Source organism: Biomphalaria glabrata, chromosome 3, assembly GCF_947242115.1.
Source record: "Biomphalaria glabrata chromosome 3, xgBioGlab47.1, whole genome shotgun sequence".
NCBI classification, from domain to species: domain Eukaryota; kingdom Metazoa; phylum Mollusca; class Gastropoda; family Planorbidae; genus Biomphalaria; species Biomphalaria glabrata.
Genome location: NC_074713.1, coordinates 51,470,453 through 51,493,807, shown reverse-complemented (window position 1 = coordinate 51,493,807; position 23,355 = coordinate 51,470,453). Strand labels below are relative to the sequence as shown.

The window sequence follows — 23,355 nt, the reverse complement described above, 5'->3', positions numbered from 1 at the left end:
TCTGGGTTGTCTCTCCTGATTTATTATTGGATGAAACATGAAATTATTTTAATACAGAGGGTTGTACTGTATGTAAGACGTTTGAGAGATATAACACGAAGGAACTACACACTGTGTTAGACTTGTGGAATCAAGGACATTAGCGACTTATAAATAGAATAACACTTCTCTGAGACCAGGGCAGTTGGCTTTAATTTCTGCCACTTTTAGATTTGTTATGAGGGTGGATATGTGCCAGATACCCAGCAGGATGACCTCAGGGACTTTAACCCAGACCTCATCTCAAGGATTTAGGACTCAATCGGAGTCAAACCCTTGACCTTCATATCAGCATCCGATTACTTCAGCATGAAAGAGTGAGTTATTTGAGCTGATTTGATTTTCGATTGTTGGCACATTTCACATTTTAGGCCACGTCTCGCCCTCTTAATGTTTACAAAGCCTTTTACCAACTCACTACATCTGTCTGTCTGTCTGTCTGTCTGGTACAAATATTTCTCCCACCTACAGTTCTCGGATCAAGTTGAAACTTTGCACAATTCTCTAACAAAACATGAATCAACCAGAAAAGCAACCAATTAATCAACCAACTAGTGATAAATTTTTTTTTTCGGAAATAAATCTTACAGTATTAATATATATATGTCTGTAAATGGGCAGTTCTTTCCCCTATATGAGCTTATTATATATATATATATATATATTATCTTGCTTGTGCTTGTTCATGGAATTAAAGTCTTAAAATCAGGTTATTTATTTATAATTCATGTATTAAAAATTTTTGCTGATCACCTTATTTTTTTATTTTTTAAAATGTGTTGTACTATTCGTATACATACGTTTTCCCCGACATTAACTCACTCCGAGAAGGGTGTGATAAGGTATACAAAGAATTTTTTAAAATGTCTTTGATTACATATTTATTGGTCTTGAAATGTGTGTGTTGCTAGTGATTGCCGAGCTTATAAATAAATACGCTGGACGAGAGATGTGGGATTATGTAATGAGAACATATTGACCAAGATTATCAAACAAACTAAAGGTGACAGAAGTTGTTTTGATGTGGGGTATCGACATCTAACAGCTTTGACGGCGTTATTAAATGTGATGAATGAAATGAAAGCCACCGTCTTGAACACATGTTGTTGTTGTTGTTGTTTTTATTTATTTGACATTTATTTTATCATTTGTATATATTTTAATTGATTCATGGCAATCATTGCATGTGACATTTGAGTCCAATTACATTAGATTCATGTGACATTTGATTCTAATACTATTAGATTCATGTGACTTTTGATTCCAATTACATTAGATTCAATTGTGATGCGATTCATTATGCGACTCATTTGACTATTGACATTCAAGGCATGTAACATTTCATTCCAATACTATTAGATTCATGTCACATTTGATTCCAATGACATTAGATTCATGTGTGATGCGATTCATCATGCGACTCATCTGAAGTTTGACTATTGACATTGAAGCATGTAACATTTGATTCTAATACTATTAGATTCATGTGACATTTCATTCCAATTACATTAGATTCATGTGACATTTGATTCGTGACATTAGATACATGTGAAAGCATCGGATTCAATAGATATTTCATTCCAGTGACTAATGGTTTCTACTACAGTGTGAATGCTAATAGATGTGCTTTATATAACATGTGACGTCATAGAGAAATAATGTGCGGCGATATCACTAAAGAATGTGGGAAAAGATATAAGAGAGTCCCAAAAAGCCCCCGAAGTCTGGCATCACATGAGGCGCCCTGACCGCGCTTCCCCGTGGTGGAGGCTGTCCAGGCCTGAGCAAGCTATTATAGCACAGCGCAGAACTGGCCACTGTCCTGTTGGCACATATTTCGCACGGCTATGGCCAAATCGTGACCTCTATGTCGAACGTGCCGGCCTAATTTACAATGCCCCCGCTGCGGAGAAGAACAGGAAACCGTGTCTCGTATTCTATTTGAGAGCCGCCAGACTTATTGATCTCTAGGCCGGTCTGGGAAACCAGAAAGTCTCGACCTGTATGGTGACATAAATGCACTAAACAAAAAAAGCATGTCTTCTGCCCAGGGTTTTTGCAAGACAAAATTTGAACCTCTCAAGCCCTCTTTTTTTATAAAATACAGACGTTACTTTAAAAAAATAAGATAATTTACGTCCTAAGCGTCATGCATTCAGTCATGCATGTTAACCAATGACTTAAATTCTGCCATATGGAGTTTGATGATGATGATGATACGAGCTATTTTAATTGTTATATTTGTTTTTATATTATATTAACACTCATATTTTACGTAGTATTCTTTCCTCTTTCCTTCAAAATTCTCCCGTAGTTGAAATCATTGGGAAAACACTTTTTTTATTTCAAGGATGAGTTAACCTGTCTATCTGGAAGAGACTAGTAAATTAGTGGCTTTCTCTAGGGACTGTTATTATTATTACATTATTTGATTTTTTTTTTTGTATACTAGCCCACCCGCGGCGTAGCATACGCCGCTATTTAGTGACGGGTGAACACTTCCTGAAAGACACAGTTGTCCGAAATGGGGTGGGTTTGAGCAAACAACTGTTCGCATGTCTGGAGATCGAGGAAGGCGCCGGAGAAGGGTTAGGGAGTCGGCGTACGTGCGTAGTGTCCCGCATGGTTGGGCGACGTAGAGAATTATATATACAGACAGATTTTTTGTTCTCCCCCCCCCCCCACACCTCTTTTTTTTCTAAGCCGCGCTCTCTGTTGCCCCAAGTTACGTAGGGTAACTATAGTTCTACTTGCAGAAATAAAAGAGTTATCTTTCCATGACTTTTTCATCGAGGGTTAGAGAGTCGGCGTGCGTGCGTGGTGTCCGCATGGTAGGGCAACGTACAGAATTATGTATACAGATTAGATGCCTATCCTAAAGTTATTATTTATTTAAAATTAATTGTATGAACTTTTTATAACATTGGTAAATAGTATGCAAAAATACATCAACTATATTTAAAGCCCAAAAAATAACTATATTTTACTACTAAGATATTATTCCTATGGCCGCAAAATCTTTGGTTGTATTTTTCAAAACACATATAGTAGTTCTATAAATGAGTTAAAAAGAACAAGCTAAATATAAAAATACTATTAAATAAGTGGGGGGAAATATTCCATATTTATAGCTATAGTTCCCTTTTCAATATCAAACAAAGAAATAAATTACAATAATTAATTCACTAATTGGTTGATTTTTTAAAATTGATTCATGTTTTCTTATGTGCAATAAATATTTCTGGAAAGTTTCAACTTGATTCGAGAAAGGAGGTGGGAGATATAACGCTCAAAATTTTTACCAGACTGACAGACAGAAAGACAGACAGAGTGAGTTGATATAAGCTATGTATGTGATGCAAAATAAATACAGTTTTCGTTTTTTAAGTGACGCATCACCTTTTCTATTGTCACATCACAAGGTCCTCGGGGCTCCTAAAGACCTTCCTTCAAGGAACAGTACCAGGAAGAAGAAGGGGAAGACATTGAAAACGATGGGAAGACAATATCGAAGAATGGGCAGGCCTGTCAGTGAATGAAATTCTACCCAATGCGCAAGACAGAGAGGCATGTAGAAAGATGGTTTACAGATCTTGTGTGGTGCCCCAAGGTCCAACCTAGTGCTGATTAATATTGTTACGATCTCTCTCCTACTCAGGCCTTCTGTAACACTGCTAAGCACAACACAACACATCAAGAACTTGACAACAAGAGCTCCACAGTAATCTGGTACTTAAATAAGGGTCAAATAAAACAGCCAATATGACACAATTGGCAACACAATCAACTGCTACAACGTTAGACTGTATATCTCAGTACTAAACTCATAAACTCTACTGTCTCTTCCTGGACTCGTACGTTTCACTTGAGGACTCGACCAGGACCGACTTCATGGCTGACTAACAGTCCCGGTCTCCGGTCTTGAACTGCCACTTTCCTACACACTGTGTCTCTGGTCTGCGCAGGCTTATGATCAGATGACCATAACACGGGCGCTATTCACGTGCAAAGTTCATGCCAGTACTGTCCCTTGCCTTTCAATATAGCACGCTAAACTGTATTACTGGCCTGTGTCACATATGTCAGCTGATCACACACAGTTAACCCTTTTGCGCCGGGAATAGGGTTATAACAATATGATGCAAAATAAAAAAAAGTTTTTGTTTATAAGTGAACCATCACCTACCTATAGTGCTGATGAGCGTGATGCAAAATAGAATGGCTGAAGGGATATCCCATCTGGTTCCGGTAGCGTCCAGGTCATCTACTATGGATGAGTTGGCAGTCACATTCATGTCAATGATTTGATAGATGGACACGCCCTCCCCACTGGTCTCAAGGACTTGCTGGACATACTTCCTTAAGGCATCAGGTGAAATGCAGCTGTGATTCACTAGAAGTTGATAGACAGGAAATTGAATATCAGATGAAACACAGGCCTGACTTACTACAAGTTCATAGACATAATACTTCAGTTGATATAGAGGTGTGATTTACTATGTTGATATATAGAATACATCAGTTGATATATAGGTGTGATTTACTATGTTGATATATAGAATACATCAGTTGATATATAGGTGTGATTTACTATGTTGATATACATACTACATCAGTTTATATATAGTTGTGATTTACTATGTTGATTTACATACTACATCAGTTGATATATAGGTGTGATTTACTATGTTGATATACATACTACATCAGTTGATATATAGGTGTGATTTACTATGTTGATATACATAATACATCAGTTGATATATAGGTGTGATTTACTATGTTGATATACATAATACTTCAGTTGATATGGAGGTGTGATTTACTATGTTGATATACATAATACATCAGTTGATATATGGTTTGATTTACTATGTTGATATACATACTACATCAGTTTATATATAGGTGTGATTTACTATGTTGATTTACATACTACATCAGTTGATATATAGGTGTGATTTACTATGTTGATATACATACTACATCAGTTGATATATAGGTGTGATTTACTATGTTGATATACATACTACATCAGTTGATATATAGGTGTGATTTACTATGTTGATATACATAATACTTCAGTTGATATGGAGGTGTGATTTACTATGTTGATATACATAATACATCAGTTGATATATGGTGTGATTTACTATGTTGATATACATACTACATCAGTTTATATATAGGTGTGATTTACTATGTTGATTTACATACTACATCAGTTGATATATAGGTGTGATTTACTATGTTAATATACATACTACATCAGTTGATATATAGGTGTGATTTACTATGTTGATATACATACTACATCAGTTGATATATAGGTGTGATTTACTATGTTGATATACATACTACATCAGTTGATATATAGGTGTGATTTACTATGTTGATATACATAATACATCAGTTGATATATAGGTGTAATTTACTATGTTGATATGCATAATACATCAGTTGATATATAGGTGTAATTTACTATGTCGATAGACAGAATACATCAGTTGATATATTTTGATGGGTATAATACATCAAACCAATACATCATAGGTGTGATTTAATTTGTCAATAGACAGAATACATCAGTTGATTTATATGTTGATTGACATAATACATCATATGATATATAGGTGTGATTTACTATATGTCAATAAATGACAAGGTAATATATCAGTTCATATAGACGATATTCACTATACGTGAATAGAAAGGCATCAGTTTTCATTACATGCAAATATTGGGTGATGCACGAGTACTATTTAACATAAGTAGATGACTGAGAATAGGTCACTACTGTTAAATAGTTAACCAAAGTATTGCGTCAGGTGATATTCAGATGTGAATTGAATACAGGTAGTTGCAAAAGGGATTACATGTACATCAGGTGATATGCAGGTGTAATTCAATCGCAGGTAACTAGAGTAAACAGGAAATACATCAGCAGGTGTAATTCAAAGCGTAGACGTGCCTGGCGTTCACTGCAAGACTCCATTAAAAACGTGCTCATGTCCCTTTGACAGTGACCGACTTTAGCAGCCATCAGAGCCGGACTTAGGCATTGGCAACCTGGCAGCCGTCTAGGGGTCTTCTCGAAATGAGGCCTGGCACAGGACTTGGGACAATTTTACTTAAACCCAATTTTGTTGAAGTAAATTAGGTTTTAAATAAATTTCGTAATTTTATTTTTACGCTGTTTATTTTTTTTTTTCTATTTCATTTGGGGGGCCACTAGTCCTCACAGTATCTAAGACCGGCCCTTTGAGATCATCCACAAGATTATTTCAAGTCAGAGCTTGAGAGACAATATTCGTCTCTGGATCGAAACTCCCCGCGGCCTCGCGTCGTGTGTTCAGGTTTGTACATACGAGTCAAGGGCAAATGTCTGACCCGAACCGTCCAATCGAAATTCGGCTGCTCTGGAAATCTTTGCGCTCAGAGGAAATGTATACTGCTTGACCTTAGCCTGGAAAGAGGATGTCAAGGTCACTCATAGCACAATGATAACAAGTACAAAAGTAAGCATTGAATTTATGATCTTTCTAATATCTTTGGATCTGTGCGTTCATAGCGGTGATAATAGCTGCGTAGTTTCATGTATTCGATCCTAGGTCCTCACATGAGTTAAGCTGCGCTCAAGTTACGTGACCACCCCATGTGAAAACAAACCTGATAGAAAACGACGCTTATAAAAAGATGGGGGGGGGGGGAGAGAAGAGACGTAATTAAGGAGTGAGGGAAAGGAGTGGGAATTTGAGATAGGGAGGGAGAAGAAGTGAGTGAGAGTGAGAAATAGTGAGGGAGGGAGTTAGTAAGGGAGGGAGAGACGGGTATAAAGAGTGGATAGTGAGGAAGGAGCGAGAGAAAGTGAGGGAGTGAATAGAAAGAGAAAGAATTGAGATGAAGGGGTCAGAATGGGGGGAAAAGGTGGGGGGGGGATTTTAGCAAACAGAATGAAAGGATTGTAACAGAGGGTTTTTTTTTTTGTTTTTTTTTTAATGAATATTTTTTTTAATTCACTTTCCAAAAGATTACATTGCAAAAAAAAAACAACAACAACAAATGTAACAACCTTGTTAAGAAATTGTTCATAGTTATTGCCTTTATTTGCTGGTCCTATTTTCCCGCTCAAGACATGTGAAAGTCCCCATACATCTCACACGAAATGCATGATCTTCGGAGGTCAATTTCTTTATTTACTTGCAAAGTCCTGGGACACATACACCCATAGAGTTTTTTATGGATGGTGTGTTGCCAGTACTCAGTTAATCTCAAATATATAGTCTGTGAACTTTTAAATGCGTTAATGAAATTGAATTTTACCGTATTAATATAACAATTATTTCTTTTAATATAACTGGTCTTCAAGTCTTTGAAAGAAATGCAGAGACCTTTAACTCAATAAACTCTGAATACAACGGTTCAACCACCTCAAGCTCACGAAGTCGTGAAATAATCATGTATGATGAAATCATTACCGGGAATAAAAAAAAAACATGCAAGGGAAGTAATTATTTCTGCAACCAGGTAATCACGGAGTATCAAGGGAGGCAACTCACGTAGAAATATCTCATGTTCCAATGCGAACTTATGCTTGGTGTTCTTCTCGTGTTCCTTCTCCATGAAGTGGAAGACCACCGCACCAAGGATAAGATAACCCAAGGTGATGGCCACCATCACTAGATACGCTGTTCTCTTCATGATTACTGCCCTTTGCTCTCACGTCTGCGTTGCTCTTGGCAGGATGTCGTCTGAAAGGGAGAAACAACGGAACACATTAGGTAATGACATTTTGAAACCATTTTGACTGGATGGGTGCATTCGAGCGTAAATGAATGAATTTGTGCTACAATTTACGCGCCAAAAGGAGCGTAGACATTGTCTTAGTTTTATTTAAGGTGCAATTTTAAAAAAAAGGAAAAGGGAGGGGTGGGGGAGGAGGTTATTGACATATTTTTTTTAAACGACATATATTATGTGAGCGTTGCGATGTGCAGTATGTAATAAGAAATCTCCAAAATATATTTTTTTAAAATATATGAATATTTATTTTTTAAAATATTTTGGGGAAAAAAAAGGTTATCTAAGAGGAACTCTACAGAACCATACCTCTCAATAAAGTGGAAGTTGTTTCCTTTTTTTCGGTATTGGACAAAATAATTAATTACCAATAATTAACCGTTTAGTTTAATATATAATTAAAACTGATTCATGTTTTGTTAGGTACAATAAATAATTCTGCAAAGTTTCAGCTTGATCCGAGAAAGGGTGTGGGATAAATAATGTGTTCAAATTTTTTACCAGACAGACAGAGTGAGTTGATATAAGCTTTGAAAAAAAAAGGTTCCGGACAAAAAAATAACCGAATCTGGATATTTTAACAGTGGTTAATTCCTAATGTTACACCATATTGTTGATATTTATTGTACATATCTATATTTTAAAACGAGTGTTTGTGTCTACCTTATTTGTCACGTATAGAACAAGACATATTTTTGTCCATTATTTTGGTATTTAAGTTTGTTCAACCATTATTGTTAAATCACATTACAACGTAAGAGTGGATTTTAATATTTTCCAAATCAAAACAAGAAGAGATTACAAAGAGAGTTTGTGTTACACAAACTCAGAGGCGGCCCCCGTCGAAGTCGGATCCCTGTCGGATCTGCATATTCGCAAATAATATTGAAGAAGTGATTTAATTTTGATGTAAAATGTTTTACATGTTTCGGATGTTCCTTCAGAGTTGAAGATAATTACTTCCTAGTCCAAACCTCCCGCAGGACGACGGGGGATGGGAGCGGGCAGGGTTTGAACCCTGGACCATCCATAAATCTGAACGAATGTCTAGCGCGAAAACCGCACGACCAGGCAGCCATCCGATGGTCAAAAGTAATAATGTTTCAAAGATTCATTTGCCGTAAATTTAAATTTAAATTAAATAAAAAAATAGTAGATTAGTTTTAGTATATTAAAACATTACAATATTGATCAAAACGTTTGGAAATGAAAATCTACACTTTTTTTTTACACTTTAGGTTTAGAAATTGAAATTCTACATCTTAATCTAGTCTATTTTAGTCTAAACTAGATCTACAAATTCTAGATATAGACTCTAAAATAATTTTAATTAGAATATGTGATCTGTCAGCTGGTAAACGTACCAACAAAATCATTAACTAGGAATTATTTTGGATCTTCGATCTTGTAATGAACATGGACAATTGATCTTGTTTTGACCACTCGCTAATGCTCCTATAGCTGCGACTATTACGCTATAATTGATGAACTCCAGCGGGTATATTCAAGATAACAGAGCCTGTATACACAAGCCTCCCCCACAGTTTGAGAATGACTGAGTACTGACAACACACCATCCATAAAATCTTCTCTGTGTGTATGTGCCCCAGAAATGTTGGACTTTACTATAAAATAAAGACATTGACCTTCAAACTCCGAAGATCATGCATTTCGTGTGAGATTTAAGCCCATGTGAGATTTAAGCCCATGTGAGATGTAAGCCCATGTGAGATGTAAGCCCATGTGAGATGTAAGACCATGTGAGATGTAAGCCCATGTGAGATGTAAGCCCATGTGGGATGTAAGCCCATGTGAGATGTAAACCCATGTGAGATGTAAACCCATGTGAGATGTAAGCCCATGTGAGATGTAAACCCATGTGAGATGTAAGCCCATGTGAGATGTAAGCCCATGTGAGATGTAAGCCCATGTGGGATGTAAGCCCATGTGAGATGTAAGCCCATGTGGGATGTAAGCCCATGTGAGATGTAAACCCATGTGAGATGTCAGCCCATGTGAGATGTAAGCCCATGTGAGATGTAAACCCATGTGAGATGTAAGCCCATGTGAGATGTAAGCCCATGTGAGATGTAAGCCCATGTGAGATGTAAGCCCATGTGGGATGTATGCGGACTTTCACGTGTCTAGAGCGTGAAAATAGGACAAGCAACTGAACGCAAGAACTATGAACAATTTCTGAACAAAATTTTTTTAAATACATTTGTTGATATGTTGTTGTGATACCATGAAATTCGTTTGTGTGTGTGTGTGAGAGAGATTTATAATCAATGTTGGAGAGGCTCGTGGCGCCTTATTTGTACTGGGGACTATTTATTTAAAAATTGGTCACAGATACTATATTTCATCTTTTCAGTCTGTGGTGATTCTAACAAAACTCCAGGACCTCTCGGTGTCAACCGGTGGAGATTAGTTGTCCCGGGACTTCATTGGGGAAAAAATTATCGCCAGATCAGACAATTTGTAAAGACTAATCAATCTTAGAGTATATATAGTCCTCTAAACTCCTCATGAACTCACTGCATTGCTGTTTGGTCTCAGTCTTGGGTAGACGATAAGCTAACGTCTGGAAATCGTACCGGTCTGTCCTCCTGTGGAGGTCCGCAACGTGATGTCCAGGAACATTGTTAATTAGCCCATCTTTAAGTGTTGGACATAAAAACATCAGATCATTAGGACTTCAGGCTGATCTGTCAGCTGGTAAACGCAGCAACAAAATCATTAACTATGAATATGTGTTGCTCATTTACTCGTCAATGTTGATTGTACTCCCCACGGGGGACATCCACCCTACAATTTAGTTAATCATATTGTCTATTTATGCATTTGTTATTCACTCATATCCATATTCATCTGGACCTACTCACGTCTAGATTGTTTCCTTACCTGTGCATATGTACCTGTATATGTGCACATATATATACTTATAATTATGCTTGTTTTTGCTATGCACATACTGTGCTGTTACCATGCAGCCTTAGGCCCGAGAATCAGTCTCGCGTGTCTACCCCACTATTTTCGGCCTGTCGGCCTGCATTAGTTATGTGCCTTTTTCTACCCCCCCCCCTTTTTCCCTTCTTCTTGTCACGGTCCTATAGTCACGAGCGACCGTGGAATTGTTTACCTATGGGCCAAAAAGGTCACAGGGGGCTACAACCCTGTAATCTGGTCCCCCTATTTCCCTCCTCATTAATGCCACTGCTTTGTACATTTACGTGTGAATTCGTAATATTATTATTATATTATTTGTACAGCAACTATTAGTAGACCTAGTAAAATGTTGTTGGCATGTATCTTAGTTGCCTGAAGGTAGACCCCAGCAGCTCTCCACACATTCCCGTTGAGGGTGAGTCACTCATCACCCTCGACCAGAACTGAAGGCATTCCAGGCTGAAGTCCCAGGACCGGTCTGCACCTACCACAGGAGTAAGCCCACCGCGTGGCATCCTCACCCTCATCACATTAGTGCCTACCTACCCACAGGGCACCAGCAACTGGCTGCCAGCACAACGGAGCCTCATCTCACCCCACCCCGAAGGAGAATCTTGGATACAGATAAGTGAGAGACAGCCGAATAAGCAAACCATACTCGAGTTCTATGAGCAACATCCCAGTGATGATATTGTCTTATAATTTGTTATAAATCACCTTGTACATCCCCTCCCATACTCATCGATTGTATTTCTTCTTAATTATCCTTTATAAAATATTTGTTCTTCCACAAAATCATTAAACTTTGCGTTTTGCTTGTACCTGTCTATGTGCCTATATAATACCAACAAAATATTTACCACGTTGTAGCTCTAAGACTTTACCCCTAGGAGTCGCAGGCCATCATCCCCATCGGAAAGTGCAAACGGACCAATCGGCGGACTTATTCCACCACACACGTGACCGTCAAGTTTGGACAGTTTCTGAAAGATGTTAACCTTTATTGTTGTGTAGACTGTCAACTTACATTTTTGTCTTATGTGTTTGTTAGCAATGTAATCTCTTCTACTGAATAAAACAAAATTATCTAGTATAACAAATTAGGATCTTACAAGCCAAAATAAGCCAAACGAAACTTAAATGTATTTGACGCCTTTAACTCAAAAAGGCAATTTTAAAAAAAAGAGAGTAGGATGTACAGCTTGCTTTAGGTTTATAAACAAACCCAATAATCACAGTTTGTCGTATTTAAAATGAAAGGCATGCTATTAAAAACATTTCGTGACACTCAAATGAGTTATATATGTCAGACCTACAAAATGAAATTATATATATATATATATATATATATATATATATATATTTAAGTCACTGATTAATATGCATGACTAAATGCATGACGCGTAGGACGTAATCATCTTCTTTTTTGAAGTAACGTCTGAATTATATAAGATAAGATAAAAGCCAATGCTAATATTTCTCCGGCTTCTACTTTATAACATCACTTTCATTCAATACCCCAATTCGCATCAAAGTTTGGCTTTAAAAAGTGTAAATAAGTTATTAAAAACATGGTTCATATAATACGCCTACATCTTTTTAGCTGCACTAGCTGTTTGGTGCTACAAACCAACGACTATCAACAAAGAGTGCCAATGACGTCACGTGCTTGTAAGTTGACTGGAGAAGATTGTTTGGTGTACCGAAGATAATCCTTAACTGTAGTTGAATCTCGCTTTATATTTATATTTTCTTTAACTAATATGCATGAGCTTGAGTACCTATATAATAATGTAGAGAATTTTAACTAAATTGAAGTGTAATACAAATAGAAATAACACGCATAAAAGTACATAGAGAGTGAGGGAAAAAAATGTTGATTAAAATTTATCTTCCTTTTCTTATTGAAGGAACATCAAGTTACATAGTAAAAACATAGGAATACATAAAAACCTAGAAACATAAAAACATTTGAACAGAAAGTTTAACCTATTGACAGAAGCATGTGCAGAACTTTCGAAGCGATGGGTCCCAAATGTTTAAAGAGGGACACAGAGTGTGTGATTGAAAGACTGTTTGAGATGGACAGACATTTGTGAGGGGCAGTGTGTGACAGACATTTGTGAGGGGCAGTGTGTGAACGACAGTCATTTGTGAGGGACAGTGTGTGGGTAGCAGTCATTTGTTTGGCACAGTGTGTGCGCGATAGACATCTGCACATTCATTGAGTAAATTGAAATGATACCGCAATCTTTACCATTTCAATCCTCTCCCCTGTTACCACCTTGACATCATTGAAGCAACCGCCTTTTAAATCCGGACTGGAAGGTTTCACTAATTGTACTGGTTTCACTGATTGTGCTGGTTTCACTAATTGTGCTGGTTTCACTAATTGTGCTGGTTTCACTAATTGTACTGGTTTCACTAATTGTACTGAACCAGGGGCGGACTGGGTGTCAAAATCGGCCCTGGCATGTCTGTACACTCCGGTCCATGAATTGTATATCAAACGATAGGCCTACATGTCATCAAAATAGTTGTTGAGTTTAATATTGTATCGATAACTCTACAATGCTCTACATCTTTATAAGAAATACAGGCCTTAGGTTACTTTTTTGTATCACTTAGTGTGTAGGCCCTGAAAGGATGAAGTCTACGATTAGCACGGTCTACGGACGTAAGTTTTTTACATTATATCGGAGAATGTATTCAATTAAATTAGAATAATGACTACTTAGGACCTACAATGTTGAGTCTGTTAACGATTTAAAAAAAAAACACGACAATCAGAGAGCCACTTTTATAAGAGAATGTTATAATTTTTTTTTTCAATTTCCTATGTATCATCGTGGAGTTCATGACGCCCTTTAGGTGACCCTACAAGCCCATTTGGATACCGGCCCACCGGGCATTTGCCCGAACGCCCATATAGCCAGTCCGCCCCTGTACTGAACCCACATCAACGCGTTCGCTTTCATATATGACTTTCCAACCCCTCACCTACACTGTCTTATCGACATCCACTGTCAGGAGCCTGTTGTTTCTGTAACATTTGCTTAGACGCCTGAGTGTCCGCCCATGTATTATGCATCACGTGCTCTTTCAGTGGCCCACGCAAAAAAATTGACATATGGGGGGGTGCTGCCCATGGAATTCAGAAATCGTATGGGATTTATGATTCATTGTGACGGGAGAGAACTCTAGCACTCAGTGTGTCCTCTATATGTTCGCATAAATGAGAGATGAATGCTAATAGACATCATGGCAGGCCATTTGTTGTTGTTGTTGTTGTTTGTTTCCAGCTATTAAATATTAACCAATGACGGGCGATGTTTCGATGATGTGTGGTGCATCTTTGAGCGGTGAGAAAAAAAGGATAACTCATTTGGACAAAAATTACTATATGATTGTCTTCCCCTGATTTTAACCAAATCAGTGAAAGCCACGGAGAACTAGAGAATACGAAACATGTTTAATATGCATTGACACATGTGCACATTAACACACTAGATTCACACATTAAGATGGCTGCCTGGTCGCGCGGTATGCGCGCTGTACTGTCGTTCGGATTTCTCGACGGTCCTGGGTTCATACCCCAACCGCTGCTATTCCCTGGAGGTTTGGACTAGGAAGTAAATAATCTTCAACTCTGAAGAACATTCCGAAACATGTCAAACATTTAACAAACAAACATAAACACACTATATACACACATACGAGGCGCGGTGCTGAGTGGTAAAGCGCTTGGCTTTCGAACCGATGGGCCAGGGTTTGAATCCTGGTTAAGAATGAGATTTTTACTTTCAGGATATATAGGGCGTCTTTGAGTCCGCCCAGCACTAATGGGCACCTGACATTAGTTGGGGAAAAGCAAGCGGTTGGTCGTTGAGCTGACCACGTGACACCATCGTTAACCGTGGGCCATATAAAAAGATCTTTTACATCATCTGCCTCATAGATCGCAAGGCCTTAAAGGGGATTTTACTTTTGTTATACACACGCTGTGTGCAGTTTAGACCAATATCTCGTGGCCACGTCATAGATCGCTTCTCTTATGTTTCTCAAACTGTTTGACCCGAGGGGGGGGGGGATGGGTGAGACCGATAAAACTTTTAAATAAGAAAAAAAAAAAGGTTGTATTCTCATTGTAGTTATCACTCTTTGAAGGTTAAAATGACATTTCAGCAAACGTTTTAAAAAAAAATTGTTTATGTCAAGAATAAACGTTGTTTCAATTTCTAATAAGACCCTTGAAAAAAATGTATGCCCTTTTCGCAAGAGGCGTCTGCAGCAATATTGAAACAAAACGTCTTATTTCAAAACGTCTTATTTCAAAACGTCTTATTTTCAAAACGCCTTATTTTCAAAACGTCTTATTTTCAAAACGTCGTATTTCAAAACGTCTCCGCTAACGTGATTCTTCTCGACTTTGTTGACACGGAATGGTCGAAATTTTTTCGACTGCTATACATCGTTATGTTGAAGAAAGTTTTGAGTGACAAACATTTTAAAAAAGTAAAAAAGTCCGAGGCTAGTGGACTTGATTAACACCAAGATTATCTTATCTTAAATTACAGTCGTATGTGCGCTATATGTACTTCGAATCATGAAATGGCCCTCGTATAATAGTAATGGCCAGTGCTACATCCTTCTAAAGTAGACTCAATTTGACAAGCGACTTTTTTTTTTACTAGGATGAATAGTGCGTTCTGTTGGTCAGAAAATACTTTAAAACCGACCTGCCCCAATCCCTTTAAACTTTTATCCTTTTAGGGCATATTCTCTTCTTACTAATGGTAAAAGGCGTTGTAAACGCCAGGAGAAAGAATTTTTGAGGTTTAGTACGCAGGACCACTATGGGCCCTGAACCACTTTCTGGATGTATAGGTAACCTGCTAGATTCTAAACAGAGTGGAACTATTAATGCAAAATAAAATTGGAACCTCGTATTAAAATGATAACCTTTAGGGTTCTTTTCTTTTTGACTTAAAACCCTCACAGGTCACACTTTTTGGAGCCTACTCTGATTAGCTTTTGAATGAAACATCTCCAATGTCGTTGCACTTGGGGAAAAAAAGGATGAGTATTCTAATAGTACAGCAAGAGATGGAGGCTGGACGCAGGATACATAACCCTGCTAACAGAAAAACAATAAACATTATAATTGTGTGCGGTCGCTAATTTGAAAATCCATAGTTATATTTTTTCACTATGTAAAGCGTATAATTGTATTGTTTGTAAATGCATATTGATATTCGGAATATCTCGTCATTCGATTGGCTGGCGCGCAATGCTTTCGTAGACAAGCGGAAATAGGAAATAAATTATGTTGCAGACGTCACCAAAAAAAGGCGCATAAAATGTTAATGACATTGTCTGTCATGGAGTCTGAACACTGAGGGAAAAATGGAACACAGAAGAATGAATTAATAGGTCAGTACAAAGGATGTACTATTATTATTATTAGCGTTTCTATAGGTCAGTACACAGGCAGTGTTGTGTGTAGTTTACTTTGACAGAGGATTCTAATTATCTAATATTTTCCTATTATTATTAGTTAGAGGTTCCTAATTATCTAGTATTTTCTTATTATTATTAATTAGAGGTTCCTAATTATCTAATATTTTCCTATTATTATTAATTAGAGGTTCCTAATTATCTAGTATTTTCTTATTATTATTAATTAGAGGTTCCTAATTATCTAATATTTTCCTATTATTATTAATTAGAGGTTCCTAATTATCTAGTATTTTCCTATTATTATTAATTAGAGGTTTCTAATTATCTAGTATTTTCCTATTATTATTAATTAGAGGTTTCTAATTATCTAGTATTTCCTATTATTATTAATTAGAGGTTTCTAATTATCTAGTATTTTCCTATTATTATTAATTAGAGGTTTCTAATTATCTAGTATTTTCCTATTATTATTAATTAGAGGTTTCTAATTATCTAGTATTTTCCTATTATTATTAATTAGAGGTTTCTAATTATCTAGTATTTTCCTATTATTATTAATTAGAGGTTTCTAATTATCTAGTATTTTCCTATTATTATTAATTAGAGGTTTCTAATTATCTAGTATTTTCCGTTCCTATAATTATTATTAGCGTTTCTATAGGCCAGAATATGGGTTGCGTTTGGTGTGGTTTACTTTGACAGAGGTTTCTAATTATCTAGTATTTTCCGTTCCTAGAGACAAAAGAGGTGACCATGCCTACAAATAAAAGTGGAATTTATGGAAATTGTTAGAATTTAGTAGGTCTCTCTGAAGTTTAGCTATTGGCTCGAAACTAAAGATGTTGCAGCCCTGGAAATAAGAAGCTAAAAATTGTCAACTAGTTCAGAGAAATAACTACAAGCATAAATCACTGCAGGCGCGGTGGCTGAGTGGTAGAGCGCTTGGTTTCCGATCCGGGATCCTGGGTTCGAATCCTGTTGAAGACTGGGATGTTAAATTTCGGGATCTTTGGGCGCCTCTGAGTTGGGGAAAATGTAACGGCGGTTGGTCGTTGTGCTGGCCACATGACACACTCAACAACCATAGGCCACTGAAACATCATCTGCCCTATAGATCGCAAGGTCTGAAGGGGGATAATTACTATAAATCATCCAATCTATAATGTCATTTTTTTTTATTTTTTTTTTTATGTGTGTTTTTTCATATGTATTACACACACACACATACTCACGATCAGTGCTTTATGAATTAGGATTCTATGTACATCTCGGTGACGACGTGACCTTGAAACACCCTTCTTAACTTATCTTATATATTACAGATTACCGACGTTAATATTATTACGTCATAATATGACTAGTGTATTTCTCTCTAAAATATAAATTGCATTTTTTTTTTTTTACATATTCTTCTTTTTTTGAATTGAGAACGGTTGCAGTTATTGGAATAAGAGTTAAGAATAGTATGCTAGTGATGGAAATAACATCCATCTCTGCTCGTGAGAGGTTCTTAATAGCGCGAAGAGAGCTTGGCACGCTTCTCTAACGCGAAACATAAACACTGTTTTGTAGGTGGGTGCATACATAAACTATTTTTCCTTTCCGCATGTTAGGTGTGGGAAAAAAAAGGGGGGGGGGGTCTTCCATGTCAACAGTGGTAAAGCGTAACAGTTCACACAATCATCTTGCTATAACTACTGTTCAATTATCCCCCTTGGCTGATGTTTCTCTATTTCTAAAAAAAAAAAAACATGGTTAAAGGTGAAAGGTGACTAAAAGGTCACAAAGTCTGACCAAACAGTGGCGTTCCCTCAACAGACACACGAAAAGTAGAAAAAGTAAAATTACCACATCAGACCTCGCGATCCATGGGGCAGACGATGTAGTCCTCCTCTGTTTCTATGGAAATGGTTAAAGAGGGTGTCACGTGTTCCTCACAACGACCAATCGCTTTTAGCTTCTCCAACTCGATCTAATGTCAGGTGCCCATTACAGTTAGGTGGAACTCGAGACCTCGCGGTTCGGAAGCCAAGCGCTAGACCAGTTTAGGAGCCAATGTATTAGTTAAGTGGTCAGATCAAGAGGCAATTTATTAGTCAGTTTGAGAGCAAATTCATTGGTCAGTGTAAGAGCCAGTTTAGGAGTCAAAGTGAGTCGAATAGGAGCCAGTTCATGCGACAGTTTAGTAGTCAGTTTACGAGCCAATTTCTTGGTCAGTTTAAGAGCCAGTTTAGGAGTCAAATTAGTGAGTCAAATAGGAGCCAGTTTAGTAGTCAGTTTATGATCCAATTTATGAGTAAGTTTAGGAGCCAATTTATAAGTTTAGTAGTCGGAGTAGGAGCAAATTTATGAGTGTTTTTTTTTTTAATGAGTTAATACATGAGTCAGTTTATGAGCCAGTGTATCAGTTTAGCTGTCGGTTTAACCTGCCCTTAAGAGCAAATAATTATGCATTGGGAAATTAGCTAAACATTAAAAAAAACATGCACTTAAGTCTCGACATATGACGCTATGCTATACTCGTGGAACATGTCGTTATGGGTTTATAACATATGAAATGGCGTATGGTAAACAGAGTTGGGGGAAGGGGTGGGTGAGGACGGGGGCTGGGAGTCATTGTTGTAAACCAGACAGCACACCCCCCCCCACCCACATCCACATTGTGGTTATGTAACTCGACGCACTAAAGTGCAAATTAAATCCTCGTGGGTAGGAAGGAAATTAAGCTACATGCCTAGTGATATGCAGTACAACAAAAACACTATTTTGTATGGGCCGGCTATAAGTTAGCACAGAGCCTCACAAGCAGTAAGAGCTCTAGGTATGTAGTTTAGTTTTATCCAGTATTTTAAGTATTTTAAGTATTTTATATTCTCGTTATATTCCTAGGGTTTTGTTGTTTTTTTTTGCCTTGAAAAGCTTATGTTTATTATAAGTAAGCATTTAATTAAGGCATGTTCACTGCTGATATAATGAGATATTGACTGCCTGGTCGTGCGGTATGCGCGCTGGACTGTCGTTCGGACTTGACGATGGTTCCGGGTTCATTCCCTGCACGTTCCCATTCCCCGTCGTCCTGCAGGAGTTTTGGACTTGGAAGTAAATTATCTTCAACTCTGAAGGAACATCCGAAACGTGGAAAACATTTTACAAACAAATTGATTAATTACAAGTTTCTTGACTTTCTTTCACTTATCGAAAATATTTTGATCCGGAATTTTCATTTATCTTTCTTTTTAAATTCTAACATATTCTACATGCTGTGAGATTTAGTTGTATCCCCCCTCTCAGATTTAGTGTATCACCCCTTTCGTCTAATTATTGGAAAAGTAGTTAGTAGATTTATATTTTTATTGATCAGATTTTTGCATCAGATTAATATAACTCGGCTTTTGTACCTGACGCATACAGAGCAGTCACGTGATTAATGACGCCAATGAAAGCAAAAAAAAAAAATTGGCGAACCGAAAGTTATTAAGTAATAATTTAGTTTCGAATTTTATCTTATTCTCATGCTTTATGGTAGCTATTAAGTTAATTCGAGTTCACTAATGGAAACATAAAAAAAAAAAAACACGTATCAAAAATATACAGAGTGAATTATTTGTTCTTAAATACTCGCAACACTTTATCAAAATGTTCGTAATAGTTTTACGAATAACAAGACTTATAAAATCACATAAAAGTAAAAGTCTGAAATTCAATGGAATCACAGATAAGATATTCAAGCAACATTCTCTAGTGTCGCTCAATCAGCAGTGGCGGATTTAGTTAAAGATGACGGGTGGGGCATGGTGGTTGGTTAAAACTGATAAGATTCAAGAGACTAAAATCAGTATGGGTTCACTATTCCTGGCATATTTGGCACCTTAAGTCTTTGTGAGAATAATATTAGTGAATATGTCTTATAGTATGTGATACATCTTTAACAGTGATATGTATGTGTAAGTGTTCACAAATTTTAATGTAGAACAATTGGTTGGTATGTCTTTGCATACAAAGCTTTTAAAAGAACAAGTTTTATTTTCATTTTCCTTCTCTCATTTCAACATCGTCAAAGAAATCACAGGAATCAATGCCAACAAATCGTGCGGAAGAGAGAGGGGCAAACAGAGAGAGAGAGAGAGAGTATAAACAGGAAGCATAAAATATTTTCAAAATAAAAACAAAACAAAAACTCGCTAGACTTAAAGAGGCATTAGGTAAAAGCAAACAGGAAATTGAAACAAGTGGTCTCCAAGTTTTAAAACCATGTCTATTTCAGTTTCTATTAGTACTGGCTCGTTGCGGCGTAGATCTCGAGGCAGAGAAATGAAGGGACAAATTTTAAAAAAAAGAAAAAAAAGAAGAGTTCGAACAAAAACTATGGCAACCCACAAAGTCATTAACGTTTTGTTTTTCAACCAAACATCTGCTCTGTACATAAAGCTAGTTTTGTGATTTTCTTTTGAGACTACATCATAGAGGGAATTGAGTGAGTGTGCATGGAAAGAGAAAGAGAGAGACTTGAGAGACAGACAGAGACAAACAGACAGACAGACGTACATACATTCATACATACATACAGACAGACAGACAGACGCACATACATACATACATACATACAGACAGACAGACAGACAGACGTACATACATACATACATACAGACAGACAGACGTATATACATACATACAGACAGACAGACGTACATACATACAGACAGATGGACGGACGGACGGACAGACAGACAGACTGACAGATAGATAGATAGATAGATAGATAGATAGATAGAGAGAGAGAGAGAGAGATACGAGAGAGAGAAAGAGAGATGCATGCATGTAGTTAACATTGAAACTCTGTGCATGCACTCAGAAGTAACCTTGACATTCTCAGACCTAACGTACCCAGCATGCACCAAGAGACAGGAAGTCGCGCATGTTGTGCTTGTATCAGCACGACACAATCATGAACTCGTGTAACTTGTACAAAAGCTTGACTGTGTTTCACATTTGTACAATTTAAAAAATGAAAAAAAAGTCTATATAAATCAGTAATCTACAAAGTATCTTGTCTTGTAGACCCCTTGCCATGTTTTCTGGTTTTTCGTAGACCCCCTGCTTAACTTCTATTGCATTTTTGCACATTCACAAACGAATTTAATTTTTTAAACTAATTTCTAACTTCAGTGAGTCGAAGAGTGAAAAAAATGTAAAGCTACATCATAAGTTACTCAAGAGAGATCTATCTTTTTACACATAAAATTCAAATTTAAACCAATTAAAATAATAAATTAATATGTATTGCTGGAATCACCATGCACATTGGAAATGTTTGTTTTTTTGTGTGTTCATCATCCGTTTCTACGGATATTATTTCGTATAGGAATTTGTTTTTCTATGAAGTAGTCCTTCAAACATTAACTATTAATTCATTAATTTGCCTTAAACATTATTGTAAAAGTTTTTCACAAAGAGTTTCTCGTGTATTTCTTCATCTTTCACGTTTGGCTCAAATATTGGGCCTTCCGAACTGTTTTCACTAATGAGAAGGGGCAAAGGTGAGTTACTGGCGCCTAAACCAGTAAGCTTCGGGCAGGAGGGACTCGCTAGCCTTGGCTTTAAAGTCATGACTTGCTTAAATGAAATATATTACCGTAGACCCCCATGGACCTCATAGACCCCCAATTTACTTTTTCACTTTCGTAGACCCCTTAGAAGTCTTCGTAGACCCCTGGGGGTCTATATAGACCACTTTGGGAATCACTGATATACATGATATCAACATATAGGCCTACCCGCAGCAACCCGGAAGTGATATTCAAACACAATCCATAACAGCATAAGCGTACTTCTTTCAGAGACCCCCATACCAACCCCCCTACCCCACCCCCGCAGTCAACTAGATCTGAATCTATGGACCAATTCTTGTTTATCTTGGTCTAGATTGGGGGATGTGGTAGATGAGGGGTAAGGGACGCCCCTGAGTCCACACCAACTCCAATGGGTACCTGACTTTAGTTAGGGAAAGTAAAGTCGGTTGGTCGTTGTGCTGGCCATAGGACATCCTGCTCGCAAACCGTTGGCCAAAGAAACAGATGACCGTTACATTATCTGCACCTTAAATCGCAATGCCTGAAAGAGGAAATTAACTATTTTTTTTTATTTTATCTGTCTCGATTATGCAATGTGAAAATGTATTTTTTTAATGTTTAATCCATTTTACTGACGAAATTAAAGGCGGTTGGTCGTTGTTCTGGCCACGTGACAGCCTGCTCGTTAACCGTTGTTTACAGAAACAAATGAACCTAACATTATCTGACCTATAGATCGCAAGGTCTGAAAGGGGAACTTTACTGTAATATAATGTTGAAGCCAATGGTCGCAATGTATAACGTCTGTATGAACTATACGGCGAGATCATTGGGAAGGGTTAAGTGTCTTAGGCTAAAGTGCGGCCGAATGCAGCAGCACAGAACTGCGGTGCCTGGCCGAGACCAATCGTTAGAGAGGACCTAAGCACTAACCGGCGACGCTGCAACATGAGGGCAGTTTAGACTAATAGCTCGTTTCCACGTCACAGCAAGTATATTGACGCTTATAATTTACGGACTTAATGTGACACCTTCTGACTTATAAAATGAAATTTAGAAGTTTAAAACTTTAAGCCGCTCATCTAAGTTACTAGTGTGGTGTACATTTGGACGCCTAATGTTGCACAAAGTGATCAGGACTATACAGAGAATAGAGTTACCTCCCCACATTCAAACACAGAACATTTTGACTTTGTGTTGGGTAGTGATAAAATGAGGTGGTGGCCCATAGAAGACAAACCCCCAAGCGTAAAAAAAAACCCACCTAGTTTAAAAACAAACAAGTCAGTCAGGGGAAAGAAATCTGGATTATAAAACCAAAATGTTATCTTTTCCTTGTGTTGCCTGTGCATGTTTGAAATGACACCACATAGCAGTCTAACCAGTTTAATTTTTTGTTTGTTTTTTTTTGAAGTTTTCTTCCCCTTGTATTCAGAATAATACGTGGTAATGTGCAGAATGTTTTCTTATTAGGACAGTCTCATATTAACATGTCAAGCAAAGGGCTGGATTTAGAGTTGAAAAGGCCCTACGCTAA

General features: G+C 37.3%; 1 protein-coding gene across 3 annotated transcripts in view; it reads right to left on the bottom strand.

Moving 5' to 3' along the window:
• The window catches only part of LOC106055454 (potassium channel subfamily K member 4-like), an 88,181-nt gene that overhangs the window by 25,399 nt on the left and 39,427 nt on the right, over nucleotides 1-23,355 (bottom strand). For all 3 annotated transcript variants that reach the window (XM_013211717.2, XM_056022560.1, XM_013211716.2), the window contains exons 2-3: nucleotides 7,599-7,790; nucleotides 4,226-4,432 (exon numbers count right to left, since the gene is read on the bottom strand). In XM_013211717.2, coding sequence (XP_013067171.1) covers nucleotides 4,226-4,432; nucleotides 7,599-7,740 — 349 coding nt within the window. In that variant the 5' untranslated portion in view covers nucleotides 7,741-7,790. The remainder of the gene's footprint in view (nucleotides 1-4,225; nucleotides 4,433-7,598; nucleotides 7,791-23,355) is intronic.